General features: G+C 38.3%; 1 protein-coding gene across 2 annotated transcripts in view; it reads left to right on the forward strand.

Annotated features, from left to right (window-relative positions):
* The window catches only part of LOC149158954 (uncharacterized), a 292,431-nt gene extending 271,422 nt beyond the window's left edge, over nt 1-21,009 (forward strand). For both annotated transcript variants that reach the window (XM_089436378.1, XM_089436377.1), the window contains one exon: nt 20,503-21,009. In XM_089436378.1, coding sequence (XP_089292504.1) covers nt 20,503-20,593 — 91 coding nt within the window. In that variant the 3' untranslated portion in view covers nt 20,594-21,009. The remainder of the gene's footprint in view (nt 1-20,502) is intronic.
* Nucleotides 21,010-21,643: the final 634 nt, after the last annotated feature.

The raw sequence follows: 21,643 nt of genomic DNA on the forward strand, positions 1-21,643 counted from the left end.
TGCTCTAGTGATCCTCCACACTGCCTGCCCAGTCAACATTCGAATAATCATGCAGTTTCATATTTCCGGTAGTGTATTTTAATCCATGAGAGATTGTACCCCGAAGATATCTCAGAAGATCCTTGGCACCAATCCAGTGAGACTCAACCAAATATGAGGTCACCATGCTAACTGCAAAACATATTTCCGGATGGAAGTTGACCAAGAACATCAACGCGAATGAGTTTATGAAACTCAGAGGCATTTCCCAAATCTGGTCCGACATCACTACCATATAACTTCTGAAAGTTAAGATCCTCGAGGTAGTCACAGGCTTGCAATTTATCATTCCACATCTGGAATCCAACTCCCTCTTACTTTTGCCAATGAGAGGGTCTGCACCTGTCAAAAATAGGTCATCCTCATAAGGTGTCGGTATGAGGTCTATCATCCACAACCTTCGGGTAATGGTTTGGATTGGTTTCACTCCTAGTGAATCTCAGCTTCATCAAACAGCTATCAATCCTCTCATACTACGCCCATGGTGTTTTGCTTCAAGCCATAAAGGACTTTCTTCCACCTGTATACATGAGATTCCTGATCATGAATCTCAAACTCGGGTTGTTCCAAACCTGTGGACCTGCTGCATGAGGGGAATGGTCCCCTTATAAGATTTTCCTGCGGTACATCTCAGACATGTACTTTCATGCTCTTTTTGAATTCAGGCATCCTTATCACCATCTGACTCACATCGAGTAGGGACCCATAGGTAGACCTTCGGTGTTATAGATGCAATATGTCAATTGACATGATCCCCAATGGACCATCTTGCAACTTGATACAAATTGCCAACCCTGAACCCATGAGAAAAAGCATCTTTGGAAATTCTATTTTTTTTAACACATACGTTTCCATCGATGAATGCCACCCTGAAACCTTTGACTTCCATTTCTGAGATGGACACCAGGTTATTCTTGCGATTAGGTACATAAAAGAGATTCTTGTAAATGAATAGAGTTACCCTCATTCAATTGAGGGGTAACATTCCCTACACCCTTTCCGGGATAGGTGGCATCGACTCCAAGTATAATCTCACGGTTGTTTCCATCTCTACGAAATTCGAGAGAGCACCCTTCTATCCTATGAGGTGCCTTGAAGCACTATGATAAATAAGCCAGATTCCCAAAGAATTTGAAGGAGAGGGCCAATACAAGATAACGCTTCTTTATCTTATCAAAAACAACATTTGATTCTTCATACCTTGGGTTCCTTGCTTTCTTTGAAGAGTCCTCCATTTCCTTGATGACCTGCATTACCTGTCACTCCTTTGATCATTGAAGATGTCCCTGGAATGATTGTTATCTTCATCAAGAGATGTGTCTCTGCCATTTGGACACTCCTTCGCATAATGGCCGAACTTATTGCAACCAAGGCATCTACCTTTCCTTCCACCCTTAGATCCAGACTTCCCATTGAAGTGATCTTTAGGTAGGCCATCAGAAACTTCTGCTACGCCATTCTGATAATATTCTCTGCTTCGACTTCACCCTTAGTGAATTTGAAGAGGGATGAGGAATCCATTGATCCTTTTGTCCTTTCCCAACTGTCTTCGGTGATTGCTCTTTCACTCTTGCTTGGGCATTGTCTTCACCTCAACTCTCATACCATGTTAATTTTAGGTATGTTCTATGCTTAGAGCAATTTATTTCAATTTTCACAGTGAGCTCCATATCTTTGCCAGATTAGCAATCACATCAGCATTAATGCGGATAAAACATAAACATAAATTGCAGAAGACAAGTCAAGACAAGAGGACACAAGATGTGGTGCTAGCCAGGGACAAACCCCAATGTGGGGAAACCCTTGATCAATTCTTCTTATATGTTCTTCAATAGTTCAGCAAAGAGAGAGAGAGAGAGAGAGAGAGAGATAGTACGTTTACAAAAGAAGTCAACACTTTGACTTATCTAGATAAGAGCATAGATCATCTCTAAGAAGATGAATACATGAGATCAGTTGAAGACATGCTGCTTCAACTAATTCTCCAAGGTGACTCCTTCACCTATCGTTGTGCTGCATTTCTTCATCATGTTGCACCTCACCGCGCTGCACCATGCTGCACCCATCATCACTACGCTGCATCTCATCACACTTCATTAATCATCACTGTACGTATCACTGTACTGCATTATGTGCCATTGCTGCACCATGTTGCCATCCTGACCTATGTGTTGGTTGCACCTTGCTTGCTTGTTGTCCCTAGCATGCTTGTTGTCCTTAGCATGCTTGTTGTCTTATGCTTGTTGTCTGTTGCATGCTAGCTGTAACATTGCATGCTTGGTGTATTTGCTGCTAAGTACCATACAACTGTCCTAATGTTAGTTAACTGTCCCTTGCATGTTGCTCTCCTTTGGAGACAGATGCTCTGGTTGTTTCGGCAGTTCCCGACAGTGCTAGCAGTTCGGGCTGTTCCTGACAGTTCCAGTTGTTCCCGACAATTTCGGCAGTCCCAGCAGTTCCAGCTTTTCCGGCTTTTCTAGCTGTTTCGACTTTCCCGGCATTTCCGACTTTTCTGGCTTTTCTGGCAGTTCCGTCTTTTCCGGCAGTTCTGGCTTTTCTGGTTTTTCAGGTTTTTCCAGCTCTTCCGGCTCTTCCGGCAGTTTCGGGTTTTCCAGCAGTTCCAGCTTTCTGCCCTCTGGATTAGGCCAACGTTATTCCTTAGGATCTCTCCTCCTACTAAAACCCAAAGATAAGTGGAGAGAGGAAGAGATCCCAAGTGTGTTGAAATGACTTGAAGGCCACCTCTATTTATACTAAAACGTTGAGCACATGTGGGGTTTATTTGGTTGCTGGCCGACCTTGACGAATTGTCTTATAACGCAAATAAATTCATAACTCTATGAATACTTATCGGAATTGGATGATCTTTAGATCAATCCTACACCTCTCGATGAGAGGGATCCAAGAAAAATATCAGCTTCCATTAATAATATGACCCACATGGAGTTTGGCCCTAGTTGCCAATTTTAACAAGATCACTGAAACACAACACAAGATGTAGGCACTCTACCAAGGTAAAACTCCTCTCTAGGGGAAAACTCAGTCAAAATCTCTTCCTTCAATAGTTTTCCTTGAGATTCTTCTACCTAAACAAAGACCTCCTCCACACCAAGCCAGCCTCTCCTTCTTCGATCCAACCTTCGACCTAGCAGCACCGCAGTGCTTCGAACCTAACAAATTCGACTTGGCAGCTTCCGACATCAACAACAACTTCGACCTTGACCAGGAGACTTTGATCTCCTAAATCACAGCCCACACGAGAGAGAGACACACACCAAAATTTAGATTTTCTTCTTCCCTTCCTCCTTGACCAAACTCGCACTCCTTTTAGCCCCTTCCTTCAACTTCGCACTTCTTCCCATCTTCCAGCTTCCAAAAATCGAACTACACTTGAGAGAGTGAGATGCTCAAATGAAGTCAAACTGCCTTGTATATATAGCCTTCCAATGATGTCGAATTGCCTTCCTTGAGGCCGACTTGGTGTGGAGGTTACATAATTCATTTTTGACTCAAAAAATAATTCTTTTTACATCGTTTGAAAGCCCAAGAAAGGTCTCATAAAATATACAATGACTCTAATGACTCTTTATTAATCCTAAGAGCCCAAAATGGGGACTTTGACTAATAAAATGATGACCCAAGCATGAAACCCATGCTTTAATAAGTCATTGTAACAATAATAAAAATTCTTTTGACAAATACATTTTATGAAGACTTAACCTAGTTATACTTTTCAACAACATTAGCACTAGCAGGTGACGTTGTGGAGCTGCTCCCACTACCCTCAGCCTCAAAATCAGAAGAAGATATCCCGAAATATCTGCCTGCACGTTCAGCCTTGTTTCTTTCTGCCTTTTTCATCAGTTGCTTCAAGATATTTTTGTATAAGCTCCGCACTAGAAAGCCTACAAAGCCCAACATCATGTCTAGGGAGTCTAGCCAGATGGTATTTCAATCGCATAACCCCTTCTGTCATCTTGGTCCCACACAATTTGCATGATAGATATGCCCGATTTGTCTCACCATCACGCTCCCCATACTCCCAAAATGGGTCCAAGGCGTTTGGCATATTTGTAGTGAACTAATTCAAACCTAGGGCACCAAAAAAACAAAAAACTGGAATTAAACACCCATACACGAGGAATAATAAGTAATAACCACCTCATTTAAAAAAAAAAAAAATTACTACATTATTTGCAATGTGATTGAAAAATGGCAATAAGAGGTTGCATAAGAAAGTTAAAAAATGAAATGAAGCTTGCTGTCCAAATATGGAGAAAACTTTGCATTGGCTCATGGGCATGAAAATCATAGCAAATGGAAAAAACAGAGAAGCAAAATGTTGGTAGGCAAAGAGGCAAGCAAGCATAACCTTAAATCTATGAAAAAAATCATTAACATATGGGTTTTTAAGAACATCCCTGTTAATGGAAGAAATGAAGTTTGTCTCACTGTTCTTCAATCTCTGATCCACAAAAAATTCCTAGTTGGTGGTGATAATGGTTGTTTGATCCTCAATCCCTCCTTGACAACCACCACAAAGCTCTTCCCCTTCCTTCTCCAAGACTCAGAAACCAAAATGAGCAAATGAAATGACCAAAATTGCTTTTTCTAACCGCGGCCCAGCGTGCCCTGCGACTTTTAGGGTTGTCACGCGATATTTTGCCGAAATATCGGTGATATTATGGAAATATCGCGATATTTTCAGGTAAGGAAATATCGCGATATTTTCTCGACGATATTTTGGCTTGTCCAAAATATCGCGATATCTCTGAATATCGCCGATATTTCAATGATATTATCAACATTGGTCTTCATAATGACATGTAATCATAATTTTATGTATTTAATGTAATGAAAAAAATAAATTTATTATTGTTGATCTTGAGGTATGTGTAATGACCCATCTAAATTAAAGTTCTAAAACTTCATATTTAAAATAAATATGAATTAAACCTTATAAATTTAAAACTTTATAAAATATATGAATTAAACTTTATAAAGTTAAAACTTTATAAAATATATAGAATTTAAACTTCATAAAAGTTAACTTTATAATAAAAATAGACCTAACCTTCATAATGAAAATAATAATTCAGACCTTATATAAAAGACGCATATATCGCATGGCTATGTAACAAATGCTTGTATACCATATAGCTGAGGCGAATAAATAGCAGTGAGTCGGAAAATGCATGCGGAGGCGTGGCGGAAGGAGGAAGAGCGGTGGCCGCAAGGGGAGGGCGGCCACCGCCAAGCCCGCAAATTATAAAACCGCAGGGCTGAGCCAGGCAGAGGGGGGGGAGATGGAACAGTGAAACCAGAGGAGGAATTCAGTGTGAGAGATTTGTTATTAGAAGAACTTGAATCCGTCTGAGGTTCTGGGCACGGGGGACAGTGGGCTTCTGTGAGAAGCTTGCTGGATTGAGCAGCCAGCCTCTGCTCAATCAGGCTGGGTGGAATTGGTCTCCTGGTAATTGGAGCTCAACATCAGCGGTATCGACAACTCCACGGGATCAGCTAGCAGTTCAGGGTATCGACAACTCCACGGGATTAGCTAGCAGTTCAGGTAAGTGCAAATTATATTTTCATGCTTCCTGTTTTCCAGTTTATGGGCATTACAGTATGGGTTTCATACTCAAGAGAATTTATTTTTAGGTTAAGCTTCCATTGAGAGCTAGGGCTTGTATTTGAGTCTAAAAGTCTAAGGAGTCAGTGTCATGTATGAAGGACCCTTCTTGGGCATGTTACATATTGTAAGGAAATTTATTTGAGTCATTGTAAGAGTCAAAAAGGCTCTCGAAGATCTCGTCACAAGTGCACAAGAAATCGGCCTTCAAAAGGAGCTATAGACCTATCTAGAATAAGATGTCGGCCTAGACATGATGGCAAGTCAGCTGAAATAGATGGACAAGATGACTATATAAAGAAGGATTGGCCTCACTTGAGAAGGCATCATTCAAGCATCCAAGAGGAGAAAGAAGTGTGAATAAAGGAAGGAAGGAAGCCTCTCATCCAACGAAGAGAAAGAGAAGAAGATTGAAGGTTTTAAGCCCTGTTTTTGGGTTCCTCTACTCGCACTTGTGTTTGCAGCTAGGGTTTCTACATTAGGGTTACATCAGTCCTCTAAGGAGTTGAGATAAAGGTCAAGAAAAGGGCATCATTACTAGCTGAAGTCATAAGGAGAAGTGTGCAAGCATAGCGAAGGAGAAGAGCCACATAGATCTACTCAATCAAGCTCACACGTGTGACATCTTGACAGTTGTAGGTAGGTCGAAAATTACGGGCTTGTGAAAAGAGGCTGAAATTCGAGAAAAGCTGAAATCAAAGGTGCAAAAGTCAATTTGACTAGCATTGACTTGAAGAAGAAGAAAAGTTGTTCAAGGAAGCCTTGTGACTTGGTCTTGGAGAGGTTCTTAGGTCAAGGGTCTTGGTCTTGGAATTCATCAATTGAAGATTCTATAAGAAGAATAATTCGGTGGGTTTTCCTCTCAAGATTGGAGAGGTTTTGGCCCTAGATGATAGCCTATATCTGGTGTCCTTTGTCTCATTATTCATTATGTTTTGGTAATTGTTTGATGAAAAGAACTCAATAATAAATTATAATCAAGCTAAAGAATAATATAATCAAGATAAGTAAAAAGTCTTCGCAATTAGTTATCATCAATAGAGAAATCGCTTACACTTGTTGTGCCTAGATTTCTCAACATCTTTGACCTTCAGTTGGGTTTTGCCTTCTTCTAGGGCTTGTAGGTGACCTAATAAACCTTCCTTTGACCTTCTTTCTGCAATGTCCTCAACTTCGACCTTACAGCATCAAAACCCTAGCCTTCCTCCTTTACATGTGTGAGGGGGAGAGAGAGAAATATTGCAAACCTTCGTCCTTCTCCCTTCTTTGCTAGCCTTCTTTTGCTTCTCCTTCGCTTAAATGATGAGAAGATGAATGAGTGTTCATAGGAGGTCGAGTTCCCTCGTATATATAGGCTTCCATGGAGGACGACATGCCGTAATGACGCCGACTTCTTAGCTGCCAGGGTATTTTGACACTTTTAAATACAAAATCATTATTTTTACAAGTTACAATGTGCTCGATGGGGTCTTCTTCATATTTCAATGACTCTTTTGACTTCTTGACCCTAGGACAAATTCTAGAAGCACTCAATGGGTGCTTGACCTCTAAATAAAAGACCTTGAGCATGAAACCCATGCTACAAAAATAACAATAATAATTTTTTCTTTCTTTTTACAATATACAAGAATCAAAAGTACATTTCATATTTATGAAGACTAAACCTAGTTACACATTTCAACACGATGTCCATATTGCCACCTTTCAACTGTGAGAATACCAGTGGTAAGGAAATTTCCAAGCCCTCACTCTCTCGATTTACTGGCTTTTCATCTTCAAATATGATAATGTATCACTTCCACTCATCACCCTTAGCTTTGCGACACTGACTAGCTTCTCAGCAGAATTTAATGGAGTATCACCTTTGAAAATGTTGTTGTCAGTCAACTCTGCCACTTTTTGATTTTGAGCCCTTCTTATTGTCTTTGAAGTTTCATACAGATTTTTGGCCAAATGTTATTTGACTGTAGTGTTGGAAATTTGAGTTGTAACTTAAATCTGTAACATTATTCAATCACCATTCTACATCATTTTTTTATTTAATTAATTTAAATTTGATATTTCAATACCTGAACTTGTTTTCAAAATATTTATGATAAATTATCAAACTAATATTCTCATGTCCATTATGATTTATTATTTTTAAGATGATTTTGTGTATTACATTCATTTTCGGTTTGTTGGTTTTCCTTTGCAGTGTGTAACCTTCACAATCCTTGCTCAGGCCTTCTTAGAGCACAATTCCACAAATTGAAACATATTGATGATCCCATTACAGTTATAGCTTGACATTGACTTCAATCAATTTTGTTCATATTTTCAAATCTGAGTTTGTATTCACTTCTGTTATGCCTCTAATTTGTGACCAATGTTCAATTCTGTTTTGTTCAAACTGGTATTTAACATTACAGATTTCACTCTGTTACAAATATTATTTTATAACTTATTTCTATTTGACTAGTGTTCAAGTAACATTACTACAAGATTGTACCCAACTTGATGTTTAAAAATTTATTAGTGTACCCCATGTCTCCTATGATGTACACATTACATTATTTTAGTGGTTGGAATTTTCAGTTGTAATTGTTAGCGCCTAAGCCCCTTGTAGGCTGGATCCACAAACACAATGCAAGTTGACCCAGGGGCCAAATGCTTAGGATTCCACAATTCATACATTAGAAATGACAGAAACAAGATATGGAGATCCACAAAACAAACATCGGAATAACTTATAAAAGCCCTTTCATCATTTTAACTTTTGTAAATTAAAAAAAATGTTCACTAGAGTTTAGGTCCTAGGACTTCTGTAGCCTCTAATAGGAAATGGCAAGAGATTGAACGTTGAGCAATTTGAGTAAAACCCATTGGTTATCAATCACATCATCACATGTTCCAAGTTCCTATATTAACCATTATCTACTAACTTATCTATGGAATCAAAGTGCAACACTACTACAAGACCCATTTATCTGCCCATCTATGTTTTTTAACTTTTTAATATTTTTATAGTTATAAATTTTTAAAAATTGTTTGATTTTGAATTTGTAATTGTCAATTTTATTTACAGTTTCATTTACATCATCATCATGGCAACTTCAAGTTTACCATTCATGAGGCAGAGAAACAAGAAATTGAATCTGTCTGTAAAGTTGATCCAAAGTCACCACTTTGGAAATATGTCACTATTGTAGTGAAGATCCAAGGAGGGGGATCATTGGCATGGGTTTGCAGTGAGTGTCAAAAGGAGTTTAAGGAATCATACACCCAAGTTAAAGCACACTTACTTTGGTTAAGAGGCAATGAGATAGAATATGCACTGGCCCACCTAAAGAGAATGGGATAGAGGGAAAAGGTTTAAGCAAGGAAAAACTTGTAAAATATTGGAAAGAACAAGATGAGGCAGATGCTAAAGCAAATGAGGAAAATCTTGTCTCTCAATTCAAACAACCAACAAGGTTGGGATCATCTTCATCAAAGCCTCCACTTCCCTCTTATGGAATTGGAAACCCTGGTTCAAAGCAGTCTAATTTGGGGCGCTTGAAAAGAGTTTTAATAATGATGCTTGAGAGATGACAAATGCAGCTATAGATCAATGAATTTATGCAAATGGCCTTCCCTTTAACCTTGTGCGATCTCCTTACTAGGCAAAGATGATAAAAGTAGTGAATGAATCCCCAAAAGGATACATGAGCTCTAGATATGAGAAGGTCTGCACTACATTGTTGAGTGCTAAAAAGTTAGATTTGGAGGCTAAATTAAGCTCCATTCATAATTCATGGCGCATTTAAGGGGTATCCATCATTTCTGATGGATGGAAAGATCAAAGGAATAGGCCTTTGATCAATGTGATTGCTCAAAGCCCAAAGGGGACAATGTTTTTGAAGACAGTGGATTGTGAGGGGCAACTTAAAGATTCCCAATTCATTATTGACATCTTGATTAAAGCATTTGAACTAGTGGGGCTAGAAAATGTTGTCCAGGTAATAACTGACAATGCAATAACGTGTACAGCAGCAGGCCTAATTATTGAAGGAAATTATCAACACATATTTTGGACCCCTTGTGTTGTACATTCATTGAACCTCATGTTGAGCAAGATGGAGAAGCAAATTGAGTGGATTCGAATTATTTTTGAAGAGGCAAAAGAAATTCAAGCCTTCATCACAAACCACCACATGCCCCTAGGCATTTACAGGGAATTTGCGAAGTTGGAGCTCTTTAAGGTACCTAAACTTTAAAGTTTATTTCATAAATTCTAATTTTTATGACTCTAAATTCAAATATGTAAATTGGATTCTCAAATGTCATGATTCATGAATCAAGATAAGTATTCAATCAATTATGATTTTTAATTTATTGAAACATTGGAATTGGCACTTGCAGGTTTTCGAAACTCGTTTTGTTTCTCACATCATAGTCTTAACAAGGCTTATGCAGGTGAAAGAAGCATTACAATCAATGGTATGCAATTCTCTTTGGAATCAATGGAGGTAATCCCAATCTGAAAGACCACAAGAAGTGAATAGGTTGGTTGTTGATGATGAATGGTGGGATAGAGTGGAGTACCTCTTGGCATTTACTAAATCAATTATGGGTTTTCTGTGCATGCTTGACACAGATATGCCTAATTTGGGAGAGGTGTATGAGGGAATTGATGTTGGAAAATACTGAGAGGTGGGGATGAATAAGTATTCCTTAGCAATTAGCACTTTTAAATCTTTTCAGAGCATTAGTTAATCTTCAATTATCATTAATGTTTATGCAGTAACAACAGTGAATAAAAGAACACAGGAGGCACAAAAATTTTGGGTGGAAAACCCCCTTTGGGTCAAAAACCACCGAATGCTTTTCTAGTAATTCTTTAATCTTCAACTCCAAGTGAAAATAAAGCTCCAACTTCCTAGAATCTAGAAAAGCATTCTTGTCCATCTCCCACCGGATGGACGCTCCAACACCCGAGATTCTTTAGTGGACAACTGAATGGATGCCCCAACACACAATGAGCTACAACTCACCCTAGCACCACCCTACCACCTTGAAGTTTTCACAGCCTTGAACCTGTTGGTGACTTCATGCACCAGCCTAGCACCACCCTACCACCTATAGAAGAATAAAAGAAGAATGGACTCTCGTACCAGGGAAAATGGTCCACTTTACAATGATATGGAATGATGTAGAAGAAGACAACACACTCGAACATAACCCCAACTATGAAACAACCACCTAATGATGATCCTAGACCTCCCGACATTGCCTCTTCAACTCTTGGCAGATAGACACTTGTACAACTTTTACAAAGATGCTTTTACAATGACTCTGTACAATGATACTTTTACAATGTCTGTATGCAGTGCTGCCCACTTGAAGACTTCATGTGGTGAACTTCTTGCTGTTGTTTTGCACCTTGATTGCTACTCTTATCATGCTACCCTTTCTCATTCTTCAGAACATTAGATTATGCATTGAGTCTTCTCTTGATGAATATATAATACCTGCAAAAAGTCTTCATGGAAATACCATGACATGATAATAGCAAAATTTACCTCATCCTGCAGAGCATATGTCAGTGCTAAACAAAAACAACAAATTAGAATACAAAGAAATTAATGCAATTAAGAGATGAACATGCATATACAGAAGATACTTACCTGTAGCTTACCTCTGCTGCATCATTTTGCTGCACCTTGCTCTTTACTGCCCTAGAAAGTCTGGTCCTTTGCACCCCCTGACAGCATGTGATCTAGTTTTTCTCACCTTCTAGGAGCACGATATTTAATCTGATGTACCTCTGTGATTTCTGATCCCCAATATGTGATCTTTGGCCATGTAGTATCCCTCTGAGTCTTCTTTCCAATGCCACAGGTTTGACCCGATTTGGACTCTTAAAGACAAAGTTATGCCCAATTTCTCACAATAACCTAATTATGGACTAATTCAGTAGAGCGAACTTGTACTGCATGCCACGTGTCACTGTTTCCTCCTTCGACTCTAAAATTCATACACAGAAAACTACAGTCCATGCACTATCCGCCACGTTTTACAGAATTCCAATCCTCTTCTCAGAGAGAGAGTTATGACAATTTTCCCAAGGTCACATCTTTGAGATGAAATTCAGGAGCCTGCAAAAACCCCAACTTCCACAGATCATATCTCCGAAAATATAGCAAACCAAGATCTGAAATTCGGTCACGACGTTCATCAGGATTGCGAATCAAAGGGGTTACAAAACAGAATCTAAGACTTCGCAGAAATGAAGTTATAGCGAAAATTCCATGATCACTTCATTTGGAGGATATATGAGATTTTTTTTTATAGAGTTGAGAGGGGCTTCTATAGAGAATGTTGGAGGGATTTTAGGAGCTTAAAAAATTATTAATTATTGATTATTCAATGACCAAAACCAATTATGAGTGCCATGCCACAACCCCATAGGGTTTTAGCCCACTAACTGGGGTTACTAACTTCAAACATGAATATCTCTCAAACCGTGAAGAAATACTTGGCATGCCATATATCAACAGAAACATCTCGATGAGTAGAATCCATCTAGAAGATCCTTGACTCAAAATAGAGTAAGTAGTCAAGTCAAAATTCCCTTGCAAGATCAGGGTAGCCCTTGGTGCTGCTTGGGTTGACATCAATGGCAACCTCAGATCATATTTAAATCAACAATCTCCCCCTTCGGCATTGATGGCAACACAAGTACTCCCCTGCGATCAGGGCACCTCTTCCCACTGCCTTCTCTCCCCCTTTGACATCAATGGCAAAGGGTAACTCCCCCTGACACACAACCATCCTGCGGACCTGTACACACTTCCACTCCCCCTTTATTTTCTGAATAAGGAAAATCTAATGAGAACTTGGGAGAATCCCAAGCTTTTGGCGAAGATATTCAAATGCTTCATGAGGTAAAGGTTTAGTGAAGATATCAACGATTTTTTCTTTTGTACCAACATATTCAAGCTTGATATTGTTTTTGGCACCTTGCTCTCTAACAAAATGATATTTAATCGGAATGTGCTTTGTTTTGGAATGCATCACAGGATTCTTGGAGATACTGATGGCGCTGGTGTTATCGCAAAATATGGGAATAGGCTCATCAAACTTGACCTGAAGATATTGAAAAGTTTTCTTCATCCAGAGAACTTGAGTACAAGAAGTTGTTGTTGCGATATATTCTACTTCTGCTGTGGATAACGAGATTGAGGTTTGCTTTTTGCTCAACCATGATAGGAGACAACCACCTAGATAGAATGTTGCTCCACTAGTACTCTTACTATCATCAACGCTTCCTGCCCAATCTGCATCTGTAAGGCTTGAATAATGAGATTGTTGCCCTTGGGATGCCACAAGCCATATTCTGTTGTGCCCTTTAGATATCGAAGAATTCTTTTGACAACAATAATATGTGATTCTTTTGGTGCTACTTGGAATCTTGCTACTTATCCAACTGCTTGCATAACATCTGGTCGGGAGGTTGTTACATATAGAAGACTACCAATCATAGATCTGTACAACCTCTGATCCACATCCTTAGATGCGTCGTCTATGCTTAGTTTGGAACCTGTTACCATCGGAGTAAGGACGGGTTTGCAATCTTCCATTTTGAATTTCTTGAGCATTTCCTTGATGTACTTGGCTTGACATATAAATATTCCTTTCTCTTGCTGAGATATTTGAAGCCCTAAGAAGTATGTCAACTCACCAAGTAAAGACATCTCGAACTCACTTTGCATCTTTGTAGCAAAGTTCTTACTTAGTCGATCATCATTGCTACCAAAGATTATATCATCCACATATACCTCAACAATTGTTAAATTATCTTTATCTATTTGTACATAAAGATTGCTATCAACAATACCTTTCTTGAACCCTTGTTGACGTAGATATCCGTCAAGACGAGCATACCATGCTCTGGGAGCCTGCTTGAGACCATACAGAGCCTTCTTTAACCTGCAAACATAGTCTTTCTTTTCTGATAGTAGAAAACCTTCAAGTTGTTCGATGTAAACTTCTTCTAATTCTCCATTCAGAAATGCTGACTTAACATCCATTTGGTAGACTTTTATTTTTCTTGAACATGCATAGGCGAGAAACATCCGGATGGCTTCCATTCTGGCAATTGGTGCAAATGTTTCGTCAAAATCAATTCCTTCCACTTGTGCATATCCTTTGCAGACTAATCTTGTCTTGTTCCTGGTAACCTGTAATCCTTCAATTGTTTTGCTCCCCTTGAACCTTTAATGAAACTACCATCTTGTTCAAACTACCTTCCTGTCAATCGTAGACTTGTGCCATATACTACTGCATAGACTCCTCTTGTACAAACATTAAGGAGTCAACAAGCCAGATTGTTCAAAATAGTGAGTCACCTAACGGGCCATCTTGACTTGAGTCATTATCTGAAGCAACTGCTAATTCCTCATGACCTTTTGCTTTTACAAATCCTGAAAGCATAACTGTTGAAACCTTGTTATCTGCTTTGTCTTCCTGTACCTGTTTCCTTTTCCAAACCTTCTTATTCCTGCAATCTCGAGCCATGTGCCCATAGTTATGACACTTGAAGCATTCAATGTTGTCCATAGGCGATTCCATCTGATATCTGCAACCACGAGCGCTATGGCCATAGTTATGGCATTTGAAACATTCAATATTTGGCCCATCTAGCACGTATTCTCTTCTGACAAAATCATCGTGGAACCTGTCTTGTGATCCTGCAAACTTGCTTCTAGGGTTTTGCAGATAATGATTGTACTTGTCAAAAACTTCACAATCCCTAGCCATATGTCCATAGTTAGCACATAAAAAGCAATAACCATTAAATAAACGAACATACTTGGAAGATTTTTCATTCTTCTTTGGAGGCGGTGTTGTAGTTTCTTGTGGTCCTTTGTTCTTGATTGCTTTGGTCTTGTTCTTTGGAGTTGCAACATTCTTCTTTGGCTTTTCACTTTGATCAACTTCCTTCTTAGAATCATCCTGCGAAGTTGTGGAGCTTGTACCTTCATCAACTGGAGCTTTACCATCTTTAATTGCCTTCATTTTCGCTTCTTCATTTGTCTTATCTTGTAAGTATTCTTTTTGTGATCCCTTGAGTTTGTTGATCTCATCACGAGTTGCATCAAGTTCTTCTTGCTTTTGAGCAAGATCTTCTTGAAACCATCTTTTCAATATCTTCCTTCTTTTTTTTGCCTCCTCAACCTATAGCTTGAGAAGAGTGGTCTTCTCTACTTCTCTGTTGAGAACCTGTATCTGTTCCTTCTGCTTCTCATTTTCAATCCTGAGCCTGCTTATTTCTATTGAAGATGTTTCTAATTCCTTTTGCTTTTGGTCAACAACGGATATGTATCTTTGATCAGATTCCTTCCTTTCAATTTTGCTTCCTACATCTGTTGTGTGATCCTGCTAATTTCTGCAAATGCTGTGTCGAGTTCTTGTTGCTTTTGTTGGACTTCTCTCTTGAGGTCTCGTGTCGCTATATTATTGATTTCTTCCAACTTCTTTTGAAGTGACTCTTCAATACATTTGTGTTCTTCAACTTCAATTTTGAGACCTTGAACTTGTTCTTCAAGAGTATTGGAACAGATCTTCTCAGCCTTGAGCTCTTTTATAAGCTTGATTGCCTCCTTAGAAAATTCTTCTATGGTCAACCCTTCTTCATCATACTCAGAAGGATCCGAGTTTTCAATAACATCTTGACCTGATTTCTTTGTTGAATAGAGATTATGAAGCTTTTCCCAAAGAGCTTTAGCTATTGAACATTGACCAACTTTTGTTTTCACAGAATTTGGCAAAACATTCAAAATTACATTCATGGCCTTTGAATTGTACCTTTTAGCTTCGTCGGTAGATGTGTCTCTAGAAACAATTGATTCCCATACTCCATGTGCCTGCAAAGATACTTCCATCCTGGATTCCCATATCTAGTAATTATCTACATCAAAATTAGGGGTTGGTACCCAATACTCATTTTCTTGAGATTTCGTTGTACTTGTACCGTCCTTTGAATCATTGTAACCCGGTTCTTTGACTTTCCCATCTCTATGCTCTAAAAACTGACTTCCAACGATTAAGTTGTTACTGAAGGAACCAAGCTCTGATACCAATTGTTGGAAAATACTAGGGGGGGGGAAGGGGCGGGTGAATCAGTATTCTTTAGCAATTAGCACTTTTAAATCTTTTCAGAGCATTAGTTAATCTTCAATTATCATTAATGTTTATGCAATAACAACAATGAATAAAAGAACATAGGAGGCACAAAAATTTTAGGTGGAAAACCCCCTCCGGGTCAAAAACCACTGAACACTTTTCTAATAATTCTTTAATCTTCAACTCCAATTGAAAATAAAGCTCCAACTTCCTAGAATCTAGAAAAGCATTCTTGTCCATCTCCCACTGGATGGACACTCCAACGCCCGAGATTCTTCAGTAGTCAACTGAACGGATGCCCCAACACCCAATGAGCTACAACTCACCCTAGCACCACCCTACCACCTTGAAGTTTTCACAGGCTTGAACCTGTTGGTGACTTCATGCACCAGCCTAGCACCACCCTACCACCCTATAGAAGAATAAAAGAAGAATGGACTCCTGTACCAGGGAAAATGGTCCACTTTACAATGATATAGAATGATGTAGAAGAAGATGACACACTAGACCATAACCCCAACTATGAAACAACCACCTAATGATGATCCTAGACCTCTTGACACTGCCTCTTCAACTCTTGGCAGATAGACACTTGTACAACTTTTACAAAGATGCTTTTACAATGACTTTGTACAATGATACTTTTACAATGTCTGTATGCAGTGCTGCCCACTTGAAGACTTCATGTGGTGAACTTCTTGCTGTTGTTATGCATCTTGATTGCTGCTCTTGTTATGCTACCCTTTCTCATTCTTCAGAACATTAGATTATGCATTGAGTCTTCTCCTGATGAATATACAATACCTGCAAAAAGTCTTCATGAAAATACCCATGACATGATAATAGCAAAACTTACCTCATCCTGCAAAGCATATGTCAGTGCTAAACAAAAACAACAAATTCGAATACAAAGAACCTACTGCAATTAAGAGATGAACATGAATATATGGTAGATACTTACTTGTAGCTTACCTCTGCGGCATCATTTCGTTGCACCTTGCTCTTTGCTGCCCTAGAAAAGCTGGTCCTTTGCACCCCTTGACAGCACCTAACCTAGTTTTTCTCGCCTTCTAGGAGCACAATATTTAATCTAATGTATCTCTGTGATTTCAGATCCCCAATATGTGATCTTCGGTCCTATAGTATCCCTCTGAGTCTTCTTTCCAATGCCACAGGTCTGACCCGATTTGGACTCTTCAAGACAAAGTTATGCCCAATCTCTCACAATGACCTAATTATGGACTAGTTCAGTAGAGCGAACTTGTACGATGTGCCACGTGTCATTGTTTCCTCCTTCGGCTCTGAAATTGATACACAGAAAACTACAGTCCGTGCACTATCCGCCACTTTTTATAGAATTCCAATCCTCTTCTCAGAGAGAGAGTTATGACTATTTTCCCAAGGTCACTTCTTTGAGATGAAATTCGGGAGCTTGCAAAAACCCTAACTTCCACAGATCATATCTCCGAAAATATAGCGAACAAAGATCTGAAATTTGGTCACGACGTTCATTAGGATTGCGAATCAAATGGGTTTTCACTTCAGAATCTAAGACTTCGCAGAATGAAGTTATAGCGAAAATGCCACGATCACTTCAATTGGAGAATATATGAGATTTCTTTTTATAGAGTTGAGAGGGGCTTCTATAGAGAATGTTGGAGGGATTTTAGGAGCTTAAAAAATTATTAATTATTGACTATTCAATGACCAAAACCAATTATGAGTGCCATGCCACAACCCCATAGGGTTTTAGCCCACCAATTGGGGTTACTAACTTCAAACATGAATATCTCTCAAATCGCGAAGAAATATTTGGCGTGTCATATATCAACAGAAACATCTCAACGAATAGAATCCATTTAGAAGATCCTTGACTCAAAATAGAGTAAGTTGTCAAGTCAAAATTCCCTTGCAAGATCAGGGTAGCCCCTGGTGTTGCTTGGGTTGACATAAGTGACAATCTCAGATCATCTTTAGATCAACAATTGACTCCATGAATCTTAGTCCTGATGATGAACCACATTGGATGGTTCAAAACGTGTACACTAAAATTCCATTGTGATTTTACCGAAAGATTTTCATTTACAAGATAAGGGTGGTTATAAATGCCAAGGAGGACCTAGATGAAGTCTTTTACAGAGAAGTAAAAGATATATTGACCAAAAGGTGGAACAAGATGACCACCCCTTAGCACCTTTTGACATATGCAGTGAATCCAAAATATTATTTTGAAAAGTTTCTAAGTGATCCTGAAAGAACTACACCAAACAAAGACCCAGAAGTCTCACAAGGATTTAAAAAAACTTTTAGAAAATTTTTGTAGATCCTAAAATTTGGATTCGGATTCGTTCAGAGTTTGCTCATTTTATGGGATCAGAGGGTTTGGGCACTGATATTGATTGTATGCGGGACAAGACCAAATTAACTCTGATTGATTGGTGGAACTACTATGGTGGGGAACTTCCACATATCCAACAATTGGTCATCAGGATCTTATCACAGATCGCTAGTTCCTCTTCAACAGAAAGGAACTAGAGTACATATGGCTTCATCCATTTAGTGAAGCAAAACAGATTGGGCTCCAAGAAGTTTGAGGAACTAGTGTATGTTCATTTGAACCTTCGCCTTCTGTCACACAAGAGTGATGAATACAAATTTGGGCCCACCAAACTATGGGATGTGGAACCAGAGTTGCCTGACGTTGAATGCTAGGTCTCATATGACTTTGTTTGATGAGGAGGCACCAATAGTTGGGTCTTCAAGTGGACATTGCAACAATGCTCCCACTCCTAGAGAAGGTGTGGTTCTTAATGACATGGATGAAGACATATTTGATAATATGTAAATGTACTTTATGACAGTGTTTTAATTTTTAAACTTTTGAACAATGAACATTGAATACCATAATATGCCATATGATAATACACTGCCAATCATCGTTCATTTTGTACTTTGTAGTATTGTACTATGTAATGTGCATTATTAATTTTGGAGATGATGTTGTCATTTTGATAATATGTTGAATCATGAATGTTATAATAATCATTAATGATAATGACAATATTTACGCTGAATTGATGATGATGATTTGTTTACGCTGAATTCATGATGATGATTATGTATTTTTAGATATAAAATCTAGATTCTAAAAGATGAATGATAATATGAAATTGTTATTTTGTTATATGTGTGTGTGTGCGCGCCTAAGTTGCCGAAAACGGCTACCTCCAACCCCAAAACGGCGTTTTCCCGTTTCGGATCCGGATCCGCGTATGAAACGCCGGAAAAACGTCGGAAAAACGTTTTTTGCCGTTTTTTTTTTTTCTGGAAACGGGAAGTTTTTTTTCACAGCCATTTTTGAGGCGTTTTTGTCGAAAAAACTTAGCAGTTTTAAAAAAATGAAAACGTTTTCAGGAAATTTTGAAGAGTATTTAGAAAATTTAAAAGGTTTTTCAAAAATCGTGAAACATTTTTGGTAAAAAAAAAGCATTTTCGGCAAGTTGGAACATTATCTTCATCTTGGAAGTTGGAACATAGTTGACATGATACAGGCAGACACAAGCAAGACTGCCTCCATTGGATTTTAAGTTTTCACTGGAACTGTTTTGGTCTAGCACAAGATAGATTCAAAAAACACAAAACTGATATCAAATATTACCCATAGTTCTTCCAAACAAATCCTCAGCCACCAATAACAGAGGTCTTGGGCAGCTTGAATGGCACAACAAGAGGGGACTAAACCCCCTTTTTAGTAGCATCTTGAACTCCAGAAATAGACTGGAACTGGGTCCTCAAAAGGACAAAACTCAGCCCATTTAAAATGGCAGAACTCAGCCCACAAAGCAGCAAACTCGACTAGCAAGTAATAAGAGGTAAACTCGGCCCAGATAACAAGATATATTTAGCCAGCAAAAAAGGAACCCTTGGCTTGATATGAGAAGGTAATCTCTGCCTCTTTGGAGAGTGAACACTGAAACGTTGCTTCAATATGGCATATGTTGAAACTTGAATTGATGATGATGAATCATGAATCATGATAGATCATAGATGATACAGATAATCTAGATTCTGAAATATGATTTTTTTATTTTTAATATATATATTTATTTATTATGTGCTGTTTCCTGCCGTATCGTATCCAGATTTTTTGAAAATTTGCCGTATCTGTTTCAAACCCCATACCCGTATCCGTTCCCGTATCCGTTTTCTGGTAACTTAGGTGCACGCGCGTGTGCCGTTTCCTTGCTGTATCATATCCAGAGTTTTGAAAATTTTCCATATCTGTTTCAAACCCCGTATCCGTATCCATTTCAGTGCAACTTACCTTGATAACCTTTGAGTTTGAACTTTGATCTCCAGTCCTAGTTGGCTCAAATTTTAACTTATTTCCTTTTCTTAATCCTCTTTGATTTTTACATGGGACTAAGATAGTGACAAAATCAAAGGAACTTGAGGAATAGCGGGAACATTCCCAGCACTATTTCTATGTTGAAATCAAAGATAAAAACATAGGATTTGTTTGCTTCCAAACATCGGTCCTTGCGAAAAGGGAAAGTTCCCTACCCATTCCAAAGTTCTCTAGGACAAGGGTTTGAATGGTATGTAGGATTTGATACGTAGTGTTTTTTCTTCCTCTTCATCTAGTATGTGTTTATCTGATTTGGGCTTTGTATATTTGTGTGCAGCTATATGGGAATGTTCAATTCCCTGACATTGGACTCTTTACTGAATGCAGTGGACGAGTTCTCAACAAAGAATCAGAGATATGGAAAATGATTACCAGATTTATATAATATTGTCAAGATGACCATGAATGTTTTCTATGAGCTTGGCAATATGATACTAATAATCCATAAATAAATTCCTGACTAACAGAAACAGGAAGATGTATTACAAAGATGTTTTTAATTTAGGGCCTCCATCTTGACACCCACCTTCAGATTCTCGCTTATTTTGCTATCACTAGCCTTCGTAAGCTTGGCTGAATAGATGGACGACATTCTATTTGTTGATTTGGAGATGCTTTTAGCATTCCCCTTGCATACTTTTATGATTTATCACCATACATTTCTCAGAGCCATTGGCCATCTTCAATCACTTGTGGACGTTAAAATTGAAGTTGAGATTATGGTACTACTTGGCACTATGCTACATTCTTAATTATTAAATTTAGAATTGGGATTATAATATTACATGGCATTATGATACATTCTTAATTATTATCAAAGTTATCATGTACTTGGAACTGGTTACTTTGATACATTTTAAATTGATATTAAAATCAACAATACGATATTACTAGTTGTACGTATTAGACTAAGGACCCTGCTCATTTGTTTTAGGAGACCCATTTTTTCTCTCTTACATGTGCATTGTGGCATTGTCTTGCAAGATTGAGCACGGAAAATTTTACACACCTCCTCAACCTCTTTCATGACTAAAGCAACCTCTTTGTTGATCCATTTGTCAGCATTTAAATATCATTTTATGTTAATTTTTGGAATGATAAATTACACCAACCCTCTCCACAGCGTGGCAACTCTCAGCTGTGTTTGTTGTTTTGTAATTTATAATCATTTATGGAAATTTTGACCGATTAGGTGCAACAGTTTAATTATTAATCACTGTACCAGACATCATGACTTCTGTTTTGGAGCATTTTACAATATTAATACGCTATGATACACATTCCTCCCCTTTCTATGCTAACACACCAAATCAGGTGGCTCCTTTGAAGCACTTCAAATTTTAAGACTGATATCTTGCAAATAAAGTACAACATGAATATAGAAAAGCTTGGTGAAAGTTACAATGACAAATTTATTT

This window comes from Pinus tabuliformis, chromosome 5_2 (genome assembly GCF_031772625.1).
Source record: "Pinus tabuliformis cultivar Carrire ecotype Pingquan chromosome 5_2, CPIR1, whole genome shotgun sequence".
Classification (NCBI taxonomy): Eukaryota; Viridiplantae; Streptophyta; class Pinopsida; order Pinales; family Pinaceae; genus Pinus; species Pinus tabuliformis.